At 36.3% G+C, this 26899-nt stretch overlaps 3 protein-coding genes across 3 annotated transcripts; all 3 read right to left on the bottom strand.

The window, feature by feature from the left end:
* Window positions 1–1739: 1739 nt before the first annotated feature.
* Window positions 1740–6968, bottom strand: LOC146160821 (glycine receptor subunit alpha-3-like). The gene is made up of 10 exons (XM_083385027.1): window positions 6913–6968; window positions 6562–6685; window positions 6368–6488; window positions 5735–5802; window positions 5494–5655; window positions 5259–5403; window positions 4648–4785; window positions 4129–4343; window positions 2252–2401; window positions 1740–1805 (listed from the first exon to the last, which is right to left on the bottom strand). The coding sequence occupies exons 1-10, from the start codon at window positions 6966–6968 to the stop codon at window positions 1740–1742; spliced, it is 1245 nt and encodes a 414-aa protein (XP_083241153.1).
* Window positions 6969–12935: 5967 nt separating this feature from the next.
* On the bottom strand, window positions 12936–20105 carry LOC146160820 (glycine receptor subunit alpha-4-like). Its single transcript, XM_083385454.1, has 11 exons — window positions 19963–20105; window positions 19682–19790; window positions 18616–18736; window positions 18406–18473; window positions 17760–17921; window positions 17156–17300; window positions 16612–16749; window positions 15835–16049; window positions 15058–15207; window positions 14560–14694; window positions 12936–13509 (listed from the first exon to the last, which is right to left on the bottom strand). Exons 1-11 carry the CDS (start codon window positions 20016–20018, stop codon window positions 13441–13443), a joined length of 1368 nt encoding a protein of 455 aa, XP_083241580.1. The 5' UTR covers window positions 20019–20105; the 3' UTR covers window positions 12936–13440.
* Window positions 20106–21764: 1659 nt separating this feature from the next.
* On the bottom strand, window positions 21765–26899 carry LOC146160819 (glycine receptor subunit alpha-3-like). The gene is made up of 10 exons (XM_083385025.1): window positions 26827–26899; window positions 25795–25862; window positions 24108–24269; window positions 23710–23854; window positions 23431–23568; window positions 22930–23144; window positions 22635–22784; window positions 22259–22378; window positions 21882–22019; window positions 21765–21818 (listed from the first exon to the last, which is right to left on the bottom strand). Exons 2-10 carry the CDS (start codon window positions 25795–25797, stop codon window positions 21765–21767), a joined length of 1125 nt encoding a protein of 374 aa, XP_083241151.1. The 5' UTR covers window positions 25798–25862; window positions 26827–26899.

Genomic DNA, 26899 nt, shown 5'->3' with positions numbered 1-26899 from the left:
CGTTCTACAAACGTTGGTTCTACCAAAGCGGACGATATGGTCACTTCAAACTATATTTTTGCCGATTTAACAAGGTAACTGTAAAGTGCTTAGAAGGTGAATGTAAAACGCTACTTCTATTTTAAATAATTGCGGACTCTAATGCTAGTCAGCTAGTGTATTGCGCGATCACACATTATTGCAGTAATGATTGGCGAAAACAACAATAGTTTAAGTGTAGGCCTATTATCATTTAGTAAAAGGCCAATTCAGGGGTGAAATTTTTGCAACATCAGACTACGCGGATCAAAATATTGTGGGGTCATTAACACAGCGAGTTTGTAAAAAACATAGGCCTGATCCAGGAGGCAATCGCAAACAATAGGCTACCTCCTACAAACTATATTTTTGCTATTAGGTCTTACTTTTTTTGTTAACTTCAATTCTTGTTATTAAAAAATTCGTTTTGGTCTGTTTTTAGGAAATCTATTCAGCCCTAAAGCGCTACAGTAAAATTTCTGTTTTTTAACTTGAAGCGCGACCATTATGCAAATTATTTGATGTGCCTAATATGTCAGGTATATGCTTTTAAATTGAAAGCGTTGCCTTTTTTAACCAAATAGAAGCACTTTTTTATATTTTGCTCAAAAACAATATATTTATGTTACTATATGATAATCTGTCGCCTTCAGTATACGGCCTGCAATGTTTTTTTGCTTGTAATGGCCCTTGAACCATTTTAAGGTATGCAGGCCTGTCCTAAATATATTCACGTGAATGTTTAGGTATTTTTAATGTTACGTTTACAGCATTAAGAGCAGGGCTGCGGATTCGGAGTCGGGCTCGGGACTCGGGTAAGACCACGTAAAACTACCCGAGTCCGACATGCGCATGAGCAGTCCCAAATTTCAAAGCTCATATATGGCCGCCAACTGGAAATTGTAAAGGTATAATAGCATATGGTGAACTTTTTTCCAACATGTATTGTTAGTGAATGAATTATACGACACCCCTTTACGTGGATTGCTGAATATCCACATTATTTTAGTTAGGAAAATTGGCGGGGTTATTTTTAACCTAATCCGCAGCCCTGATTAAGAGTAGAGAAAACTAGAGATACACGTTTCGACATTGCATTCGCGATCCGATACCTAATGACATGTCATTTGCTAATCATCATTGCTAATCCAAAGAATGTAGGCTACCCATTGACTCCAACATGAAAATTACAAGTTTGTTCAAAGGCAATATTTATTTGTTTTTTACGTCAAAATTTGGAAGGGGTCACGAAGTATAGAAGGTTGAGAACCACTAAGCATGCTTCATTCTCCCATATATTATTTCTATATTTGCTTAGTAGATTTCATCTTGAAATGACTTATTATTTCCCATACTGATTTAAATACAGGCCTACCTTTCAAATATTGATTTTGTTTTGTGTATGTTTTGCTGTTTCTTATTTCATCTGAGTCGTCACCGAGTGCACCACATCTATAGTAGGCTATTTATGGTTGGATTGTACAAATTAGGCAAATATTGCACAAAATTAAATAGTACTACCCTGTTTGAAAGATTACAAGTTTTAGGGAAATTTTTTTCACGTCATCAACGTGGTTGGTTGTTTTAACACTAGAGGCCAGCTGTATTTCCTTCATTTCTTTGATAAAAGTTCAGAAGAGCAACCAAATACTGTAGGGCAACTTCTTTATTTAGAATAAAATAACAATAGGTTGGGGATAAAAGTAAACATTTGATAAAATTTAAGATTGTGCTGAATCAAATGGAATGGCTCCCTTCATATAGGTTTTTTCGACGTTTTTTTGCATCTGAAACAATAAAAACATGTTAGCCTCATGTTAAAGAAACATGTTTGTATAAAGTGGATTAACTTAATGTTTTGTCAGGCAGGTGTTCCTGTACTAAAATAACGCACAACTCTTCTTACCTTATAATATATCCAGTAAAAAATATTAAAAATAATAAAAACGAGGGGAAATAAAATTCTTGAGCCCGCATCAATCCTCTGAGCCTTGCGTCGGTAATGCCTAGAAAGGCTTTTGGCATCGTTTGGTGTTTCTTGCTGTAGATTGAAAATTAGTTTGCTTATAAACAAATGTAACGTAAGATGTGTTTTGGAAACTATTTTTGTTTTGTTAAATAAGGTATACAACATGTTGATTTGTCGATTTTTTTACTTTTTATCCAAACGAGTTTCATTATTTTTTTTAGGGCAAATAAAGAGGTTACTTTTGGCAAAAGATGTTTTACTTGCATTTTCATTATTTTTGCTTTTTCGTCGAATTGATGGCAGTTTTTTGCTTCGGCGCGATACAAAGTCGACCATTGCGAACTCAACAAGAGCAGAAAAGACGAAAAGCAGACAGACGGCCATCCAGACATCGATCGCTTTTACATAGGAAACCTAAACACATCGTGATTGTCTAAGAAACACATTTTACTTCCGTAAGCCAATTCCTTATCAGCGTCGACCTGTCTTAAACTGAGAGCCCAAATAAGTGCCAGCGCCTGTACACCTCCATATCTTAGAAGCACCGAATAATCCTGCTACTAACAGTGCCGCATCGGAACTAATGATATATCTTGACCGCAACGAAGGCTAGAGCACTGGGAAGGGACCGTCTAAACCATCAACTTTTCTCACTCAAGTCGAAAGGCATGGAGTACTTTTAACAATCTAACCGAAAGAACAAAGAAACCTCCACACCTATGCTGCTTTTCAGCCAATTCCATTGCATCATAACTTGTCAAGAATGTAATGTACAATGACAAATCCAGGTCTGCCCGACTTGCCGCGAAAGAAGTGTCTGATATCTAGAAGTTAAATGAGGCAGACTGCGGTAGCACATCTGGCCAATTTACAATGGACAAGTTTGTTATCGCTCTCGGGCGCTTCAAATATGGAAAGCCGACAAGTCCCAATTCAAATTTTGCTGATATGGTGCATAATGCGGGAACAGCTATAAAAATATGGTTTTACTCTTCAACATTTACGCATGTGATTTGCTTGGAATGATCTCAAAACTGTATGCTTATGCTGACGACTTAGCATCTTGCATTCCTCTGTGGATGCCAGTCGTTGAAGGAAACCCTCACACAAGAAATGACAGCCTTCGCCGACTACCTGTACCTTAAAAATTGACTCTCAGGAAAGGTAACTGTTACGGCAGCCTTCCATCTAACAACAGGAAAGCAAGGCGTGAACGTGAAGTCCGCCTCGACGATGGCATTCTGCCCTTCTCCAACGCCAAAATATATTAAGGTAACTTTGGACAGGAGACAGACTTTTCGATGGCACTTGCAATCACTGCGGAATTAACTACTATCATCCCGTATCGCGTTACTACGTCGTCTGGTGGGAACAGGTGGGAGTACATGCGCTTTAACATTGCGAATAGCAACCCTGGCCCTTGTTTACTCAACCGCTGAGTACTGTGCGTCTGCCTGGTGTCGTAGTAGTCATTCGACTCATCGACACAACGCTCAACAAAGCCTTGCGTATTGTCACAGGCTGTCTGAGGCCAACACCAACGTCCTGTCTTCCAAAACTTCCAGCCTTTCGACCGGATGATTTTCGCAGCCAAGGACCAACTTGATAGCCTGTCGAGCACTTTTACCATTTGCTTCACTCCGTGTTGGCCTTTTCATCAATGTGCAAATAGGGTCTGGCCACGTCAGAAGACTGTAAGTGCGGTGCTAAGAACAATCATTAGCGATTGCCCAACACTAAGAGCACCGCATGGGGTGCATGGTCTAAAGACTTTGGACGACCAAACAATAAACTGGCTGGCCAACATGTACCCCAAAATCTAGACCGCAATACTGGAAAATTTTGGCTCACACGAAACAACAACAAGCCAATGTAAATTGTCCGTCACGCTACTTTATTTATATGTGGGCACGAGGCCATTTCTTATACTTTATGTCTATTTCAACTACGTAAACGAGAAAATTCCACGATTTACCCCTACCTTGTTCGTGCATCTAGTATGTTTGCGTTTAAGGAAATAATTTCATCCTAAAGGCGGCATGCCTAGTTATGGTACACCATACGAAAATATGGTTACCGAATGATAAACCTTTTTAAATCATATATTTATTTAGTTACGTTTCTACGAGTGGAGTTTCTACCTTGGGCAGCGTCGATTTCGTCCCAGAGCTTAGTGTTGTCATTGTGAGTACTGTGGTGATGCCAAGAGCAGTTCGTGCAGGTGCCGAGTCCATATTGATCCAGAAGGCAACCCAGGATATAATCACGATGAATGTGGAGGGCACGTATGTCTGGATAACGTAAGAGCCCATCTCACGCTTCAAAATAAATACGACCTCAATACAAGAAAAGGAGCCTGAAACGTAACATTTTGTTAATGACGTTTATCTTTGAAAAAACATACTATACTAAATGAACAAATCTTTTTCAAGGTTCATGAAAATAGTGTTGCTAAGTTTTTTAACCTGGTGGTAGGTATTTGTGTGGCCTAAAGTTACTCATGGTCAATACAAAGTATGTTAACTATTGTTTCCATGTTTTAAAAGAAGTACAGTCTGAATTATCGTCAGAAAATATAGTCTGAAATATCGTCAGTTCGCATAGCAATAAAGAGTATTTTATGGATACTTTAAACTTTTAAATCCACTAAGAAATCTTACCACCTTCATGAAACTTTGTGCAAGACTGGGGTTTGTAGCCAAGAATAGTAAACTCTGGCAAGGCGAGAAATTTGGAAAGATGAATGGGAACCGTGTCATTCTTCCACTCCAACGCTAAATCTTTTAACTCGTATCCAACTATAATAAAATTAACTAACTTGTAACCTTTATTATTTAGCGCTAATGGCATAATAAAATTGATTGAGTAGGCTACGCTTGCAATTCCGAAGCCCGCGGAAAACTTAAAAAAAACGACCATTAAGAAAGGTACACATTGCAGAAGTGTTAACTCGGTGCTATAAAACATAGTTATCCTCGAATTTGCGCAAAATGGGTCAACAGATCCGGATAAATAGCATAAAGAGCATTTCTTACTCTAGCTATTAAGCAATTTCAGCAACATTGTGACATGATATGAAGAAAAAACACTTGCCTAATAATATGCCCCTATTGCACCGATTACAGCTCCTAATTTTTCAAAGCTGCTGCAAAACATAACAACAATAATACAATATCGCGCCAAGCAAAACGCTGTGCATCTAAAGCCACTTTAATAACAATCCCATGCGTTGCAACGAATCCTTCCCCACTGTAACGAATAAAAAACTCACCACTTTCAAGTTGCATCTTACACGTTTGTATGTCCATTGGAAAGTTTTGCAAATGCATAGCGCAGTCGAGCGACATAGACAGCCTTATTCGTGAATAAATGTCCCCGTTTTTGTATATCCGCAAAAGCTTGTTGTGGGTTGTTGCCTACCACAAATAATGTTTATTAAAAAAGCTGCACGTATCTTTTCTACTTTACATGCTGAGGTAGCCTATTAAGCGAGGCATTTCAACTACCTTGTCGATACTATTCGTTTTTTCGTTTGTGAAGTATATATCTGGACACCAGATGTTCTGAAACATGGAATGATGTAGAGAAATCACATCTTCTGAGGAGTCTTTGAAAACTAAGCGTGGGTCGTTCCACCAATTACGAAGAAAAAAAGTCAGGCGATAGTCCTATTGAACAAAAAGCTGTGTATATACATACATATATACATACACATAAAATTAGGTAGGCCAACCGTTGTTTACCTACCATTGTAGTTTCGGAAACCGAAGCAAAGCTGTTAACGTAAATGCTCACTGTGACGTTCACTGGGCTCTCTTACATGAAAAACGAGAAAAATTAAACTTTTATCATAAAATATCATAAAATATCATAAAATATCATAAAATATCATAAAATATCATAAAATATCATAAAATATCATAAAATATCATAAAATATCATAAAATATCATAAAATATCATAAAATATCATAAAATATCATAAAATATCATAAAATATCATAAAATATCATAAAATATCATAAAATATCATAAAATATCATAAAATATCATAAAATATCATAAAATATCATAAAATATCATAAAATATCATAAAATATCATAAAATATCGTAAAATATCATAAAATATCGTAAAATATCATAAAATATCATAAAATATCATAAAATATCATAAAATATCATAAAATATCATAAAATATCATAAAATATCATAAGATATTTATAAGTGATTATAGACATGGGAAATAACAAATTATACACCGGGGGAACTTCGAGGTAATATAATGTGAATTTGTCAAATGTCACTAAACTATCATATGCATATCTGGGTATAACCTTTAAATTATTTAGATCTAATGAACGCGAATTCCATTTACTTACTTTTGTGGTTTGGCCTAATTCGACGATCGTAACCATTAAAGAGATTGTCAAGAAAACGCGTCACATTTTCCGCTTCTGGACTGACCGTTATACGTGTGTTTGGCGGTTGCTGGGTATTTCCCTACAAAAAACAGACATGCTAAGACCCACCGCTCAATTTAACAATGCTTTATGGAAACGATGAACAGTCATACAATGAAATCCTCTTGAAAGCTTGCCACAAGTTTATCAGCCGCAGTCCCCCCTTGGGGCAACTTCTGCGTGTTGCTGGTGGCAGGCGGCGTTGTGGTTCCCTTGGTAGTATAATTTGAAAGCACCCTAAAACGTATAGGTAAGGTGTGAACGTTAAAGGTAACTTGGCACGAAAACAATACAAACATGGAGGTCAAGACAACGTTTTCTAAGATAGTTGCACATAAGTTGTACATTATATAGCATATATGTTCGATGCATATATTTATTATTTATTCATACTACATAAATTCACCCCATTGCTTTGCTCTTTCTAATAAGTAAGGCGACTTTGCAAAGTCGGGTCTACTTACCATGTCAGGTAGTTGAGGTTGATTAGCACAAGCACTGCTAAAATATTCCGAATCATCTTGCACAACACTTTAGTTATGGTCGACGTATTTGCCCTTACATAAACATTGTCAACAGTAAAATACTAGCGGACGTTACCGTACGAATTTACCAGTAAGAGCGTATAAAACATTACAGTTGTAATGCAATTGATTTAGTGCCAACAGTGAAAATAAATTATTCAGCCGGTATCGAAGGCGCAACAAATTGAAGCGTGCTTACACGAAATTAACTATTTTGCCTGATGCCCGCCCACGGCTATGGATTATGATATTTTGCAAATCAACACACATTTGTAACTTGGTTTATTAATTATTTCGTACGGCTGAACAGCAAAACACGAGTCAAGTTGAGAACGCGTAATAGTTTTGCGTGATAAATAACTTGATTTATAACGTACAAATTTTGATCAAACATTTAAAATATACATAAAGTCGCAAATCTTTATTTGCAATACAGCTGTCCTCGTAGAACCTAATTTCCATACGAGCCCCTGAATTTAAACTCATCTTTACCAATTAGACACCAATAGTAACGTGAAAGCTGAGCTTATATATATATATAATGATATATCAAATGGGTATTTTATATAAATAATGTAGTACACACATACTACCTACTACCTATACAGACGTTTTCCATAAAATGAGCGATGAGTTGATGCTCTACAGTAGAACGTCAACTGTGCATTGCGAATGGCAATTAGTTACCGTTTCGCCATTACACGGTAGACAGCCAAATACCAACAATACGCTGGCCGCAACACAAGCGTGTTCGTGGAAGTGCTTTTGATAGATTTATACGAGACCAGGATAATGCTATTAACTTAGAGAACGTTTAAAGGGAGCTCGGACATGGGCTTCGCTGGGGCAATAGAACATTTGTGAACCCAAACACAATATCTATAAAATAAATGGTTGGATTTTTATGGAATGCGAAACCATTGACAGCTGCTTATAATGAAGTAAAACTAAAAAAGTAAAAGATATATTTTTCAAAATACGTGTGTTTTGTAAACACACGTCTGATACTGCGATTTTACTAGATGGTTTAAAATTAAACATTATGTTTTACTGTCAGGATACATACTTTTTTTACGATATTTTGGGGTGGGGGCTATTCTTTCTAGTATATTACTATGCAGCTTAGTTATTATTGCCTGACGTGTCAATTTGGTTTCTATTCCCATTGGTTTCTATGTGCAGTCCATCTGGTCGAAAATTTATATTTTGTTGAACTGTCATACTGGTTTTTATACATGTCGCTACGTAGATTCGTTCAAGTCTTGATATTTCCTTGTGGGATGTAGAGCTGTTTTATGAAGTTTTCCATATTGTGGATTAGGACGACCTCGCATATATATTCAAAAAGCAGGCTACTTGTTTTTGAGAAAAGGCTACTTGTTTTTTAGAAACTGTAATTGGCGAAAATACAAGTGGAGAAGCACATGGTTCGCCGTAGATGTGAGGAGATGGTGAAAACACTACACAAAGCTGGCAACATTGATGACAAATCCTTCGTACAACTGAAATTAAGGTCAATTTTAGGGTAAAAATGGTATATATCAGCATGCAACTGGGCCTTCGGCAAAATATTTTGCTAGTGCAACACCCGCTTATGCTTACCTGTTATTTAAAACACATAAATTGTCCGAGGAAAACATACTTTCTACATGCGTGCGTGAAATATCTGTCCGACTGCTACAATCAGCTGGAAACGTCACTTCAAGGTTTACGGCATTTGTTAAGCACTCCCTTAAACCAGTGAGCCAAAAGTTTTGCATGGCAGATCATAAATGAGTATTGTAAAGATAGCAGGCAACTACTTGATGGAGGTCGACACTTGAAACAACGAAAATCGTAAAAGAATTACAAAAGAAATATAGCCACTCAACCATTAATTATTGTAGCGGCTGCCGTAAAAACGCTTTATCAAAATGTAATTCGTATACTTGTAAAGCGGTCACTCGCTTGTGCATTGAAACACCACTCACCACTCCCATCTAGAGCAAGATCCACAATTGTAGAATTGGCCATGTGTTTTCTTGAATGCACAATACTGGAATAAGAACTGCTATTTTAAACGGAAGGTATCGTGACAGGAGACAGTAACAATTCGGTATGCTTGGCAAACATTGCTATGCACTAGTGACTACATCGTGCGTTTATTGCCAAACTTACTAAAAATAAGAGAAATCTGTAAACGATTCATTATAAATTGTTTGGTTATCACAAATAAACAGTTGATAAAAAATGGTGGAAGATTTAGAATGTCATTGGTGTTTAGACAAATTTTCTACCAACCAAACAAAGGTCAGTTAGAGTTTATTGATGTGCTGAATTTGATTAATAGATAATCATACACCAGGTTTTACAACAGAAATATTATCCAGACTTTTTTCAAAAGCGAACCAATCAGGTTTTCCTAAAAATATGGTCGATATATCTTTCGGAAGGCTAGTTCCTGTAAAGAACGTTTCGGTTCACCGAAAAAAAAAATAAAAAAGAACAACAGAGCATATATCAGTTTGGCCCTCCCAGTTTCCAAACATACTAAGGCTGTTGGCTAAAGAAAGGGAATTAGTACCTACATCAACTTTCACGTATAAAAAAACACACTAACACTCGGATTAATCCTTATAAATTATTCGACTTTTAGCGTTAAATAGCCAAAATATTGATGATGGAAGTCGGGCCCATGTGGAAAATGTGCTTTGTATGGCATGTTTGAAAATACAAAATTTTAATGGCAAACTCCTCTAAACAGCTCTACACCCCACAAGGATACATCAGATTTTAACGTAACCTTACGTGCGCTAACTGAACAATTTATGTCGTCACATGTGATTTATGAAGAAACTAGTATGTCGGTCAAACAACAACAAAAATCCGACTAGATGGACTGCACATAGAAACCATTAGGAAAAGTAAGACATTTCAGACAAAAATGACCAAGCTGCCCTCTCACGACATTGCGTCAAACATCAAAGTAGTCTACTGGAAAGACAACTCACCATATACGACTGTCACAATGTAGAGTTCGTTGCACAACCCGAAATGGCCCATCTGGATTTTCAAGAGGATATTAGGCTAAACAAAATATGAGCTATCATCAATATTTAGCATATTATAACACCCACTATTATAAGTAATTCTAGGACCTAGATATTTCGTTTTTATTATTTTTACGTAACCTACCTTTTGCGTGACCTTATTATTTATTTGCGACTTCTTGGCGTTGTTCTTGCTCCAGTCTTTGCGATTTCATTATAGTTGTTCTTTCTTTTCTTACTCTATTTACTACAGCTTCGGTTTACACCTGGACTGTATTGTATAATATTTTTTTCTTTCGTAGCCCATTTACGTTGCAAAAAAATTCTGTGGCCCAATCATTTTTTTATCAATGAAAAAACTGTAAAATAGGTTTAGAACAGAGGTTCCCAACGTGGGCGGTACCGCCCGTTTTGGGTCTGTTTCTAATTTGGGGGGCGCTGAATGCACATAAGGGAGCGTTACATAAAAGTACTTATAGGCTAAATTTTATAAAAAGTTTACATAACAATAGTAACAAACAGGACTGTAGGTAACTTTTAACCTTAAATGGCAATTTTCGTACTGCGAACATGTAGTAGTTTTCCGACCATTGTTACGTAATAATTGACTTTCTTATGCAAAGTTGTTGGTTGTTGTTGCGTTCAGAGTTTTATACGCGGCAACATGTTTGTATATTTAAAGCAGGGGTCGCCAACTTACGGCCCGCCACCTCTTTGACAACTAGAAACGAGTCCATTTCAAATACTTTTTGACTATTTTAACTGAGTACGGGCAAAATTTTTTTTTTTTTTTTTCGAATGATCTTACTACGTCCAGTTTGTTTACGTTTTGATGCTGTCTTTGCAATAAATTAGCGCCTTTTTACCGTTGTGGACAAACGGAAAACGTAAAACGTAAGACATGTATTTTTTTACATTTTTTTTTATTTTTTCGGCAATGTAGTGAATACTAGCACGAAATAAAATAAATGTTTGTATACACCAAAAATATCGCGCTCGCTTCGCTCGCCAGGACTTAAACAGCTTAACAAACACTGAATTACACTATCTATAAACACTAAGGTTATCACGTTTCCTCAAACTAGTTTTATAACACTTTTCATTAGTAGCATGAATGAAAAAAATCTGAGTTCCGCCTGATTCACAGTTGTTCTAACATTCCAATAACGCAATTCTTAGTTTACATTTTGTGCGGCCCACAGATACCTTTTTGAGTTTGATTGGTTCCCGTGACAAAAAAGGTTACCGACCCCTGATTTAAAGTATTGGTGCAGAAAGTTGAGTTTTTCCTGGTAATTATATAACCTGGTGAATTAATGTATCCATAAATTCCTATAGTGAATGTATGTTAGACAACCTAAAATAAGACTGACAGCTTATCGAAACGAAAGTGAAGACATTATGATGTTAGGCAACGATTATTATAATACTTTACTGTAAAGCAATATGAGGGGGGCGATATGAAATAATATTGATCCCAAGGGGGCACTAGTGTCAAAAAGGTTGGGAAACACTGGTTTAGAACAAAACACAGCAGAACTTATTTCAAATCAGATTATTTATTCAACCGTGCATTGGTGAGATACTTGCGGCTGAACAATAAATTTACATAGGGGAAGGCGGGGCAAAACGGACCCCGTAAGGGATAAATGCTATATTTTGAGTTTAACAAAATATTTTTTGATGAATAGGGTATCAACTGAAAGGTTTTACTGTAAGTTACTCCTATGCTAAAAAAAACAACTGAAAGAAGCATACCTTCGGAATAAATTAACTTTTGTTGTCGATTTTTTCACGGGGCAAAACAGACCCCTGGCGGGGCAAAACGGACCCCACTAATAAAATATAATTTAATTGCCTTGTTGTGTGAAAATGCCGGATCAAGGATATGTGTTTAAGTGGCGCGTAAAACTTTTCAGAGATATTTGTCACAAGTTACCTTACAACGTGAAGTTAAATGGTTATAAATAGGCAAAAACTGCCTTATATTTATCTTAATGTATACCAACTCATAAGTATTAAAACAAATAGCAATCGAGCTTTTTTAACAGATATTGGTAAAATTTCTGATTGTTTGGCCTTCCGGTCAAACTGATCTAAACATATAAAATAATGATTTATTCTTTAATTTTATTCAATTTCCAAAATGTCTTACTGAAAGACAAATAAAAAAATAAAAAAAGTGCAGTTTTAGGCTAGTAATGACGGATTAACTTGTGAGGGGTCCGTTTTGCCCCGCTTGGGGGTCCGTTTTGCCCCAACACTATCAATAGCATAAACACCTGATTTTTTTTAGAGCGACAACTGTTTTTCGTACTAATAAACAGACCCTTACCTTATTATTTAGCAAAAAAATAACTTTATCTTTACTTGAACTTTAGTAACAAAGGCATCATTTTACTGCGCTATCCTTATGTCCATATCCCCCAAATACATTTTCTACCCTTCCAGGTTTGTGCAAAATCGAATCTGCCTAATTTTTAGCCACAAACGTTTTTTCGACGATAGTCACTGTTCAGTAAACAAATATTGACGGTGGCAATTTTCGTTAACGAGAAAAGGTAGGGGTCCGTTTTGCCCCGCTTTCCCCTACCTTTTAGATCTTTTTATAACCTTTGTGGCTTTGTTTGGATCACTATAGGTAAGGGAACTCTTGTTACCATTTTCGGTTGGAAACCTGAACTCTTTTTTATCTTTAATATTGTTGTAGAGACAACAAAACGTTGCAACGTGCTTTGTTTTCTCTGATGGGATGTTGCTCTTTGTCCAGATACTTTCCATTTGTAAGACACACAACTGTGGCATACGTTTTTAAGCCATTTTTAAATATAAACCGATTGTAATGTTGTTTACGTTTTTAAAGATCTAAGAAATAAAAAATTTCACGTTATAGTAAAACCAGCGAAAAGAGTGTTTAATGTTAATGCAATACTAAAAACATCAACACAATTGGATGAATAGAGTTATTTAACAATTGCAACTGATTTTCACCCTACTACATATTTATTAAAAAAAAGCTTTTGCAATATTTATATGATAGCTATTCGCTGGCGGCAAGGGCTTCGTGGGTCACATAATCCTTATTGTAAAAGAAGAAGATATTTTATTTCATGTCATTTTTGAGCGGAACGTGAATGTATGATCAAAAACATATCGTTAAATGATTACTCAAGAAATAGTTAGCAATGGTTTCCGTAGAAAATAAATGAAGCGAGAAGGACAATTTGTGACCAAACTTCAGAAGTAGCCTAGGTATAATTTTTTTCTTAAATCATTTGTTTTCTTAAAACAGATTATACTTTACAATGTTACCATCATTTTACAAATGTCGCTTCGCCCATTCTGTGGATTAGGAATGTCCAACACTTCGTATTTAATACCACTTTTTTACTTTTTTTTACTACTATATCAAGATGCATTAATACAAAATCCCTCTGTTTTAAAGTTCTCCGCTAGTCCCAAACGGAAATGCTCCATCCATATGTTTCTCTTCGATCTTGTTCTGCAACTGCAACGTAATAAAATGCTGTTAGCATATTTTTATTATACACCGCAGAACTGTTTTAACATGAAGCCCTCAGCTAGACCTTTGTCGTGTCAAATGCGGACCTTAGTACATAGATAGCATTTTGTAAATTGAACACCATATTTGTAAACGATTTAACAATTTTTTTCAAAAACTAACCAAGAACAAACATCAAGGAATATCCTCAACTGACTTTTATTACCCTGAAAAAGCAAACAACAACTACAAAAACTCGTTTTGCTTTGTAGTGGTAACCATGTGTCAAATGTACATATAGCATTGTTTTATGGCAATTACCTACAATTTGGGCCGAATATAGTAAATTGTTTAAATATAATCGTTTGCTGATGACATTTCGTGATATAATATTGAAATTACAAACAGAATACTGGATTCGCGTTGCAGATCGCCAGCTAGCAGTAAATAACTTCCAATGCAACTTGTATTACTTTCAAACACGTAACCAAGTCAGCAAGCATGTTTCTCTAGAAACGTGGTTCCCAAGCTTTTCATGGTCGCGAACCCCTTTCCAGTTTTCAAAAACCTACGCGACCCTCAAGTTGATTATATATTATAGAGCTCGGCAAACTTTTCCTATAGGCGTTGGCTTGAGTCAAAATCTGAAAAGGCTCGGCGGGCCGTAATAAATTTTATCTGTTTCTTTTGTTAAAACATGTGGTTTAGGAATTATATTATAATACAACTATTATTAGGGACCTAGGATTTTTTGCATTTGAAAATGGGTCTAATTAGCCTACAGAAAACATGCGTTTTGTTTTGGTTTATTTCGAGGAAAACGAGATAAATTTAGTTGCTAATCTAGTTCAGTGCTTCCCAAGTCAAAGGGTCGTGACCCAAAATTGGGTCGCCGTTTGATTTGGTTGGGTCGCCGACTGATGTAGTTCACATTTTAGGGTAACTCATAAATTCACATTACATCCTAATAAGTAGCCCACACTTGCTATTGCATTTTCTGCATTTTGTAAATAACACTGCTTGCATTGTGTGCGCTAAAGTAGATGTTACCCGAACCTTGTAATATGTCCAGTAGAATATGTTGAAAAGAAGGAAAGTAGTGGGGAAGGCTATCCTCGAACATCTATCAATCCACTGGGCTTTGCGTCGATATTGATGTCCGAGACTGCTTTCATCTGTTGGGGTTTCTTCCTGTGTAAACCAAACAGTTTATTTTTACCTGTCAAACATAATGGACTCGGTAGCAAATTACATTAACTAAACTCAAGGCAAGATAGAATTTTCTCACGCCGCATTGTAGTCCTTCGTTCATTTATGCAAAACAATTTAAATCGAAGCATTAAAAAATGTTTTTATGTTTACATTTTTTTTGTTATTTCAGCGTTGCGTTTTTCACATGCAATTGTCTTTGTTGTTGTAATGTAAATAAACGTAGTTGTTAAGTACCGGTATACTTCTCGCTAGTATATAATAACGTTATACTTCGTTGAGAGCCAATAGTACTCTCAAGTTTCAAACGCAAATAAAACCATTTTTGAGATCCATAAATTTTACCCGTTGTTTTCTTCGAAAACTTGTGCGAACTGTCACCAGACGTTTTTGACGGCGAGATAGGAAGTTGACCATCGCAAACTCGAGCAGAGCTGCAAAGACAAAAAGTAGGCAGACCGCCATCCAAACGTCGATGGCTTTCACGTAGGACACCTGAAAAGATTAAATAGGAGGAAATTATAAAAATGTCAAATCCTTCACAGATAATTTGCCTCTTATGTAGATTGCCCGTTTGATTTTCAGCAATTTATATAGCACTAGTAAATGTATTTAAAACCGGGCATGGACAGCGTGTGGCCCGCGGCCCGTGCTGTGAGACAACGATGTAATAAAATTTTTCGCTTTATTTTTCTATTTTAAATCAGTGCAGACTTTCTTGTGTATTGGGGATCATACATAATTAAATTGATACATGGGTATAGTTGAAATGACTGTATATTGCGATCCGATACGATACCAAATGACGTTACTATGCTCAAACAAGAACAAAGTAGAAGTTGAAACGTTCATCAAAGATATTTATTTTATATTATTATGCCACAAATTACTGTGACTTTGAGAGGTTGATAGTTACCACGAGTTATTAATCTACTTTTTTTAATTTATTTTAGCTGCGTTGAATCGTAAATTATAGCTGACATTTCTTATTAATTTTGTATTGGACTGGCACTGACAACATCCTATTATCGAATCATAGTACCGATACTAACACTCGACATCGGGTATCGGCTCCAATCCGATATTATCGGACACCCCTATCTCCGAGGGACGATCTTATACCTTTGGTAATGATGCGTTTGCTCCAGTGCTGTGCGTTGTCATGGTGAGCACTGTGGTGATGCCAAGGGCGGTTCTGGCCGGTGCCGAGTCCATATTGATCCAAAAGGCAACCCAGGAAAGGATAACGATAAATGTTGAGGGTAAATACGTCTGGATAATGTAGTAGCCCATCTCGCGCTTTAGCATAAAGGTAACCTCGATACAAGAGAAACGACCTGTGTTAAAAAATTACGTTTATTGAGATTAAATTGACAAAGCGTTTAATTGAGAACAAGACGTGACACATGATTAATACTCACTGAATTGGGAAAATAAGTTGTGGGGTGTCATCGATGCCTTAACTTTACTGAAAAACTACTGTTACGTAAGATACAATGGCCATGTATATGGTAAGACGTTAGTCGCGATATGCACGAAGCATTAACTAGATTATTTTTGAGAGAGTCTCACACCGTGCTTTATAGCCTATCGAATTTTATCGTATGTAGTCTCGAAGTTTTATTTATATTTACAAAGCAGTAAATATTCGTGCGAAGCGCAAAACGACAGTGGTGCGAAAAACATCCCCCAAATCTACACGAGTTTAAACATACGAAAAAACGTACAAAAATGAATTTACAAAAAACGATTCGGTCTGCATGGAAAGATTTAATTTTTGTGATTTAAATATTCGTTTGATTCAGCATTCAACATCACTTTGTCGCTACTACTGTTTTTGTTGTAGGACGCTTAAATGTCAACCTTTTGGACTAGTTTTGTTTAACGCATTTGCCTTACCTGTGTCATAAGTCTTTGTGCACGATTGAAGCTTGTAGCCCAAAATTTTAAACTGCGGTAAAGTTATGGACTTCGCCAGCTGAACGGGAAAAGTATCGTTTTTCCACCGAAACGTCAAATCCTGCATGCTGTAGCCAACTGCGCAAATGAATAATAAATGACAGCATCGCAAAAAGGCCAATTCGTGGGCAGCGTAAATTAAGGAATTCTGGCCAAGGGTATCATTCACTACGAGCAAACCGCTAAATTTTTGTTTGCTGTAAACAATACTTTAGGTCATTTGCCATTACTTATAATTATTCCTAATTATATTTTAAAGAAATTGATTACCATATGCACTGTCTTGGTTTCGTGCCTACCTCAATGTCTTTAAAGGGTATTTTTATGCCTACGCGGGATTAAACTACGTCACAAGTTAATGCTGTTACGTAGAACATTCAACCCCTTAGGGAAAATTAATGATTTGTAGCCCAAGACAAGGTCATTGAGTTATTATCGAATAAAATAACCGCAAGATTCGAAAGTTGATTCAACGACAACGTACAACTTTCAAGTTGCATTTGACACGTCTGTATGTCCATTGGAAAGTTTTGCAAATGCATGGCACAGTCAAGTGTCAATGTCAATCTCATACTCGAATGCACATCGCCGTTCTTATAGAGCCTTAATAGCTTGTTGTCCGTTGTTACCTGAAAATACATATTTATTATAAGAAAGTTAAAGTGGGCTGTAGTGAAATAAAAAAGTGTTAACTACCAAAAGAGAATAATTGAAAAGTTTACATTTTCTAGGAAACCTACTTTGACAGGCTCAAATTACCTTTATTTCTCGTAGCCAGCATTTCGCGTATCGTAACAAACTGTCAATTTATTTTAAAAACATAAAGTTTTAAATAGACGTATCGGAATTGAGCAAAATTTTGTGTGTCTCGTACCCGTAAATTCGACTCACGACTTAACTCATTCTAGAATGCAGCAGCCTATGACTTGCCTCATTGAAATATTTTGTGCCAAAAGTACTTGACCGAAGATGTTACTTAAACGGCTTTATGCGATTTTGTCACAGGCTATATGTGGCATGATGAAATGATTTTTATAACATCCACTGCCCATTTCTCTACAGACAAAGGTATGTTTCTATTGTCAAACCTTATGAAATATAGCCTTCTTTTCGTTCGCGAAAAATATGTCGGGATTCCACATATTTTCCAACATTGACGGATGAAGTGCGATCGCGTCTTCATCACCTTCGTCGAATGTCAAACGTGGATCGTTCCACATACTCCGAAGAAAAATGTTCAGCCGATAATCCTATTGGGCAGTAAAACCAATTTCGTTATTATATGTGACCCTCATGGGAATGTTAGTTTGCAACGCACTTGATTTAAAAAAATATATTTAACTTTAAATTAGTCAATATCAAACCCTGCCTTGCAGCTCAAAACGAAAGGAAGTCGAGCCGGGAAATGCCAAACAATTGTCAACCCATGCAACCAATGTTTCGTAAAGTGAATGGCACATATAACCAGCAGAAGTCACTTTAGTAATAGTGAACAAGCATCGTGAATTTGCACATGCACAATGAACCTACGGTATTAATTTACTTAACTTGTTACTTTCTAAGCATCTCAAAATATAATCTGTGTGGAGAAAAGGCATATCAGGGATCCTAATTCAAATTAAGACCACAATGTCATTTTATGTTGCAGCCAAGTTGCCTACATTACAGCGCATAGGGAAATGGAACTTAACAGCCGCTGTTAATTAACAGTGATTTAAACGAACTTGCGCTCACCATTGTGGTCTCAGTGATTGATCCGAAGCTGTTTACGAAAATGCTAATTGTGACGTTAACCGGCTTTTCTAATAAAATAAAAATTATTAATTTTACACAAATATAGACCAAGAAGTTAAAAAAGAAAGTCAATATTTACAAACTTTTAGATCGAATATTAAATGTATTAGCGATGGAAAAAAATCCAGCATGTATCTTGTTTCGGCTTACTTTTGTGGTAAGGTCTGATCCGCCAATCGTAGTTGTTAAAGAGGTTGTTAAGAAAATGTGTTGCCTTCTCTTCCGCTGATGTAAAGTTTGCATGCTTATGAACAGAATCCTTGGCATTGGACTATAATAAAATACGCGGATATAGAATTTATACACTATTCTTTTCTAATTCAAGAAGTGAGCATCTTTACCAGGGCTAGCGCCAATTTTGGCGGATGCATACATGCGGCTTATTTTTATAAACCTTCTGAATCAAGTTTATACATAAAACATTATGGCTTATTTCATTTGTTACCTTGTTTGTTTAGGACAGTGGTTCTTAAACTGGGGGGCGCGCCCCTCTTGTGGGGCGTGTGAGGTTCACATTGGGGGTCGCGAGAAACTGACAAACTCTGTATGAATTATGACTAAACAGTAAGGCGAAGTGATATTTCCCTGCTACTAATACTCGAATTAAACATTTGGTATCCAAAAAACAGTTACATCCCTCGCATTGATGCAACATACCTGGAAATAAATTGGTGTTCTGCTTTATGTTTTTCGATTTTGAAACAAGGTGGGCGTGAGTTTTGGTAAAACTGTAAAAGGGGGGTGTGTCTCAAAAAGTTTAAGAACCACTGGTTTAGGATTTACGGTTTCGGGTACGGAAAATTGTTTGTGCCAGTTAATCGCTCGAGGCATTAGGTTGCTATTCTTACAAAAAGGGGTGTTGACATATTTTCCCCACAATTTACGAAAGTGTATTCCTCCTAACTTATTTATCACATTGCCTCTACAAATCTAGAACACTTCCATTAAAACAGCAAAAGCATTATTATACTTAAACAACAATAACAACCAAGGTTATATAGTCACGGTTCAGTATTAACATATACTTAAAAAAGTATACGTAGTAAGAATATCAAAACCCAAACAGAGCTACATAGCATTTCGAACATTTCGAATATAGCGTTATTCGTTTTTACCTTTAGATGAAAAAAATGCTAGCTACTACTGTATGGGCGTTTATATTTTTACTGTGTCTTACTACTCACTCCAACCATTGAGCTAAACAAAGTATACTTGCTTCAGTCTTATTTGGACCCTTTCCCTCACTGATTAGGGTTTGTAAATTGCTGAGGGTGTACGAAGGGCGCTGACTGACAGGGGGCTGGTCACTCGAATGCTGAGAACCTCTAAAACGTTGTTTGGAAGTGTAACACAAAATGTAAGGTTTATTTCGACGGAATATTGCACTTATCATATAAATGTACGTTCGTCGACTTTTTTGAATGGACAAAAACTAAGCAAGCAAAATTTCAAAACTATACCTGTAGTTGCGGCTATGCTATACCAAAAGTAACTTACTGTGTCAAACCGATGATGCTGAACATCAAGAGAATTGTGCAAATGTGTCGACTCATTGTGCGCAAACAGCAGACGCAAGGCTAAGTCCACAATTTACATCTATACTAAATAGCCTGAGACGTCAATAGCAACCATATGTTAATCGGAGTATCTTCAACGGCATCTCCACGGAGATATTAATGACAGAGCTTTCTCTCAAATACTTTTTTCAGTCTCTCTGGCCGGTTAACGCTTCTGTAAGCTGTAATCTAAGGCGCGCGCAAGATTGCAACTCGCAAACTCTTTAATATTCATTTAATAACGCCAGTTCAGGCCAAATATTTCGGCCATTAAAAATAATTAGACGATTTCGTGAGTTTTATTGTCTTATTAAGCTTCCTAGCAAATTGCCAGTTTCAACAGAACTTAAACTGGCTTTCTTCGGGCACGGAAAAGACGCGAAATCTGATAACACCCAACGAAAGCTTTATTTTTGTGACGCGTTTGTAGCTCTTGTTCTCGGTTTCTCTGACGTTGTAAAGCAGTGACGGACTCAAGAAATCAATCTCTAGCTGAACCATATAATGCTGTGTACATTAGCTTACATGCCACGTAATAATAAAATATTTAAGCTATAAACATTTTTAGTTAAATCAGAGGTAGTTAAAACTACAAGTTATTAAAACCTCCCGACTTCAAATGAAATACCATTTTCACGTAATTTAATAACAAGACTTTAGCGGTTATCAGAAAGGCAAAATGTATTTTGAAAAAAATTGTTACGCCGTTTTGTCAAAAACTAATCCAACAACTTTGTCACAGCGGCATACTTCAAATTGGCTTTTTGTTTTTTTTACAGATATGTTTTCCTTTAGGTCGTTCTAGTATTACGATAAATTGTCTGCTCCACAGTTGTTGTTACTTATCTCTACGTCATGAAACAATTTTCGAGCGATCTGATCACTAACTTTACCCTTAACGCTTAGCTTGACGTTTTGTTCTACTGTAATGTTGGTCACTATTGAAAGTCAAATAGAGTTTTAAGGAACTAATGCTTTATATCTGATATGAGCTTTGTTTACAAACTTTACATAGTCTCCTGCGCTGTAGATCAGTATAAGGTGACGCACTACATAAATGTATGTCTTAATTAATCATTTATTTTACGAACCGCTAATATTGAAACGAATAACAAATATTAAAGTGTTTTGACCTGCCACACAATTACACATTTTTACTAAATAAACGCTACTGTTGTTTCTAAGATAAAATTTAGAAAGTGGCACTTGCACGTAAAAGTTTGTTTGTCCAATACGCTCTTTTACTTTGACCTTCCAAAGGCATGCAATAAAGCTGCAGATAAAAGAATCTCCACAGGCGAATTAAATCTCCCTAAGCTTTTAATTACCGGACCGGGTGTGTTGCTGGACACCCTTTTATGCTTTCTTAACCTCCAATCGATGCGTACTGGCTTAGCGTTTTGGGCCACGGCAAGCTTTGTTTAAGTTTTAGGCTTAGATTACTTAATTACATCTTATATAAATCGATGAAGCATTGTGGTATCTCCAGTAAAAACTATAAGGCCCGATAAAGAATATTTTTAGGATTAATTAGTCGAATATGAATGTAATTATAGGAAGAAACTGCAAATTAATCGACTGGTAATTGTATTTTATACTGTATTGCACGTTTAAAGTGTAACCTTTCAGTCCAGTGTCGCAGACTGATGGTAAAAAGTTAGCTGTTTATTTTCCAAGAACGCATTACTACTACACGACATGGCTTCACGTTTGGCCTTAAAAGTATTGCACTGTAAGCAAAGCTTAGCCAAATGGAATAGCGCCCTCCATATACTCTTCTTCGATGTTGTTTTTCAACTGAAACAAAATAATTAAATATATAATTATATGTTTTCTTTGGTCCAGACATATTTAGCATACCTTGTAAGTCGTCCAGTAAAATATATTAAAAATAATGAAAGTCGAAGGAAATAAAACCCTCGAGCATGCGTCAATCCATTGAGCCTTACGTCGGTACTGATCTGCAAGGTTTTTGTTTTTTCCTGAAGTTTTTTCTTCCTGGCAGTAAACACGAATGAATTATGAATTTCAAAAAAGAACGTAGTTACAGTTGTAGGAATGATGTAAACGTTCGTTATGTGTACAAAAAAATGTTTATCGCTTTGTTAAAAATTTATGTTTTTAAGAATTGCAGTTCAGCTGCAGTTTAGTTAACTTTAACCATGACAGAGTAGAAAGTTTCTGTTTGGATAAGTCGAAATGGTAGGCAGGTAATGGATAACAAGAAATAAGCCTACCCTGTAGGGCACTCGGCCAACAACGTGGTAGGTGTCCATTGTATCTTCGCCTTCTGTAACTGTTGGTTCTTCGGGTACGTTTTGAACGTCAATACGCGATGCAGATCGATTTCGCAGAATCTATAGTATATTAGGGTGTTAAAACTCGTTTTCGACCAAAAAGTAAGCCTAACAAAAAAACTTTTTATTTTACTTATCTTGCTATTTGAAACAGGTAAGTTAGTTACAAAAAACAAAAAAAACGACAATTCAACAACAATTGGCCTTCCGAAATAAGTTCCCGTATCTGTATTTACATTTTCATGAGTGTACGTTTTCGACTTCCTGTTTTTTAAATTATTTTTATTTTTGTGTTAAAAGGGAAAAAAGCTCTTACCCTTTGCTTCATCAGCCAACTTCGTCGAACGTTGAGCAGTCTCTTATGCTGACGAGAAAGGAAGTTGACCATCGCAAACTCGAGCAGAGCTGCAAAGACGAAAAGCAGACAGACCGCCATCCAAACGTCGATGGCTTTCACGTAGGACACCTGAAATTTATGGAAAAGATGGAAAGAATTTCAAAAAGACATAGAAAAAGTTTTTTTTTATATTTAAGGGTCAATTATTAAAGTTAAATCGCGATACTTTGTGCTTTATAGAGCCTTTGTTTTATGTTCTTATTAACTAGCAAACCTTTGGTAGAGACGCTCTTGCTCCGGAACTCTGTGTTGTCATGGTGAGTACTGTTGTGATGCCGAGAGCGGTCCTGGCGGGTGCGGCGTCCATGTTGATCCAGAAGGCAACCCAAGAGAGGATCACGATAAGTGTGGAAGGAACGTACGTCTGGATCATGTAGTATCCCATCTCGCGCTTTAGAATGAATGTGACCTCGATACACGTGAAAGAGCCTAGAATGTGTTTTTTTAAGGCAAAAACATTTTTAGACGAAAAATACGCCTTCTGAAAATATCAAACGAACGCAAAAACCCCGACGGTTCATAAATTTCACAATTATTTTATTAATCTTTAATACGAATAGGACTGTCTTGATCACTATTGGGTTGGTGCCTTTTTGGAATTGTTGCGGCTATTTTGTTAGTTACCAAAAGTTTACGTACACCCCAAAATGCCTTTGTAAACAAACTTGACCCCCATTAGAAGTTAAGGACTTTTAACCACCGGACTAATCCCTACCAGTTTGGTAAACTTTGGAGCAGGATCGAAGCTTGTAACCGAGTATCTTAAATTGTGGCAAGGTTAAACTCTCCGGAAGCTGAACCGGGACAGTATCATTTCTCCATTGGAACGCTAAATCTTTCATATCGTATCCAACTGAAATAATAAATTATGCATAAGTGGGAATGTAGGTAAGTTCAAATGAACATAAATCAATACTAATCAGCACAAAGATCAATATATTGAGTCTGAAAAAGTAATAATTAAAAACTGTGGGCAGACTAAACAAATCCTTACAACTCTCCAGCTGCATCTTGCACCTCTGTATGTCCATTGGAAAATTGTGCAAATGCATGGCACAGGCCAAGGTCAAAGTCAACCGAATACTCGAGTAGATGTTACCATTCTTGTAAATTCGCAGAAATTTGTTTTCGGTCGTCACCTTTAATAGAGGTAATCACATATATATTATCAAGCTTGGTAAAAACTTCTGTATTCTTATCTTTGCGACAAACCTTGCAACTCAAATTATATTACTGGTAAAAGGACTACTTTTAAGATTTAATAGGTTTAAAAAAATATACGGGGATTAGCCTCGTTTTACAAATTACATTGGACGTTTCTTTTTTTAATTGACATATATACTTTTAGATGGGGTTTTCCAGTTAAGGTCGCAATTAAAACAACATGCGTACCTTGTGGAAACTAGCGTGCTTTTCGTTGGCAAAGAAGATGTCTGGCCTCCATATCTCCTGCAGCATGGAAGGGTGAAGGGCGATAGTGTCCTCCTCATAATCATCAAATGCCAATCGCGGGTCGTTCCAGAGACACCGGAGAAATATATTCATACGGTAGTCCTGCGAATTTTGTACAAATACATAGCGTATCGATTGAACAGGGCTCAACAAACCTGTGGGAAGTATTCTGTAAAAATAACTTTTCCACGTTTAATCAACTTTTTCACGTTAACCATACAAACAAAAATATTTCTTAAAAAATAGAAACGTATTTTTTTTAAGATATAAATCGTATAATTACTCGAACAGCAGGTGGCGATATTAGACTGTTTCGACAAAATTTTTCATTTGAAAAAGAGGTGAATTTAAAAGGTAATCATAATTATGTCGCCTGGGACGGTCTGCAATTTGCTGCCTTTTAATTAATGGTTTGCACGACAAAATGTTTTCATTTGTTTTTACGGTATTACAGTTTAAGTTTCATAGTTAAATCGAGTAGACGAAAATAAACGCAAAACCGGCCTACGCTTTTTATACAACTATATAATTGCTGGATGTGGGTTTGTAAACGAGCTCTCTAGTTCACTGGTTCCCAACCTGGGGTCACAAGACGTTGTCAGGTATATTATAAGTCAAACGAAAATATTATAGGTCAAACGAAAAAAGGAAAAAAATATATAACTAAAACTTTAGCAGTAACTATAGCAGTGAGCAAGAACACCGCCAGTCAACCAATTGTATTAAATACTATCGTTTGCAATGGATGGTCGAAGCTCGAGTCAAATGCCATAAATAGGAACCTTGGTCATTCAACCACCAAATAACCGTTTTGAGGCATTGGATAACTCCTTTGTAACAACATTTACACACATTTAAATTCTCTGTAACAACATTCTTTTCTATACTTTTTTATACGAGATTCTACAAAAATTAAAGAATACCTGTATATATTTTATATATCTTTATTAAATTACTTTAGTTTAGAATTGAAAAAAAACTTGTAAATCAACCCTTCTTGTTTCGTTCAAGTTACTTAGCGAGTTTGCCACAGTCAATTTTTTTTTTCTTGTTACGTCATAAGTACGTATCACATTTTTCTTCTTTGGGATAAGTCGTTGTTGGATCAATGGAGGCCTAATCGGCAACTTCATTTAACTGTGCATATACTTCTGGAGTAAATCCGGACGTTCTTGCCAAATTTTGGGAACAATCGGTCTAGCAATGTGAACATTTTTCCAAATTACATACGATTGCAATCTGGTTTATGTGAAATACGCCAAGTTTGGGGGTCGCGTAAGCTTTGAAAACTGAAAAGGTGGTCACGCGAACAAAAAGGTTGGGAAGCACTGCTCTATTTGGAAGGAGTTCGTAAAACGATGCTTGAAAATTATTTTATAATTTACAATTCAAAAAAAAGTTTAAAGGAAAACGTAGACATAACGATGTATTTTATGTGAATCTTGTTTTTACTCATACAAAACTTCGTGTAGTACCATATTAAGGTCGTCTCTTCAAACAGGAAAAGTAAAATATTTTGTTTGGTTTGTGGCAGGACGATAATTTTATTGCTTAACTAATTCCAACTGAAAAATAAATGACGGCCTAACCTAAAGTGTAGTTCTGTTCCAAAGGTACGCTCACTCACCATTGTGGTTTCGGCAATGGACCCAAAGCTGTTGACGTAAATGCTCACTGTGACGTTGACCGGTCGCCCTTGATAAAAAAATAAATATTTTTTGTCAGACGTAAATGCGATAATACCCTGTTTAATGCCTGTAATATTTTTATTGATGCAAATAAGCATACAGTAGGCTACCTAGATCTTGGTAAAATTGTTTTTTTTTAGTTGTGGTCAACGCAGACTAGAAAGCGATACAAAAACAATTGGATTATATTGTTATTGTTGATAAAATCCGTTCCTATGTGGTCGGCAAACAGTGGGCCGCGACCATAATGTGGGTCTTTGAGCTATTTTTAGTGAGCCGCGGGCAATTTTGTGATATTGCAGTTTTGTCATGTAGGTGTTGGGCGCGTGGTGCAGCACATTCACTGCGTACTGTATTTTTAAATATGGTGTTCTGAGATTTTGTAATTTTATTTTTGCTCATTAGTGCTTCATAGGGCCACAGTGCTATGAACCCCCCAAAAAAACTATACCTTATTACATCGTTTAAGTGCAAAGACGATATGCATGCTATGGTAGGCTATGTTGCGCCGTGTGACTTACGGTATAAGCGTTAGAAATCTATTTTTTTATTAAATGATACTATAAATTTCTCGCATTACACGCAGATTTCTAAAGATTAAGTGTTTTATGACGTAACTTTTTGGTATTATTCGTTTCACGTAGTTGGCCTTCAATAGCTCTTGAAAGAGCAATTTGTGCCCCAACAAAAAAATTGCCGAACACTTTTAAAATAAGCAAAAAAAAAAAAACGAACGTGTAATGCCGACGAATAACAACAACCAAGCGAATGTATTAAAATCCTGCTTCTAAAAAAGCAAAATTTGTTTTTTTAAAGTATTGTTTTTTTTGTTTTTTTTAACAACATTTCATCAAAGGCAGGTGATTTAATAATCTATCTTTACTGGACCAAATTTCAAATAGAACATGATAAATATGCGGGAATCTCTGTAAACGTCCTTGATTCAAGCACTATTCTAGACAACAACTTACTCTTGTGGTGGGGTCGAATTCGCTGATCGTAACCGTTGAAGAGATTGTCCAGAAAGTACGTGGCTTTCTCTTC

The sequence above is a fragment of the Ascidiella aspersa genome, chromosome 3 (genome assembly GCF_963924565.1).
Source record: "Ascidiella aspersa chromosome 3, kaAscAspe10.2, whole genome shotgun sequence".
Lineage (NCBI taxonomy): Eukaryota > Metazoa > Chordata > Ascidiacea > Phlebobranchia > Ascidiidae > Ascidiella > Ascidiella aspersa.
The sequence above is the reverse complement of the archived record's forward strand: the minus strand, read 5'-3'. Positions and strand labels throughout refer to the sequence as shown.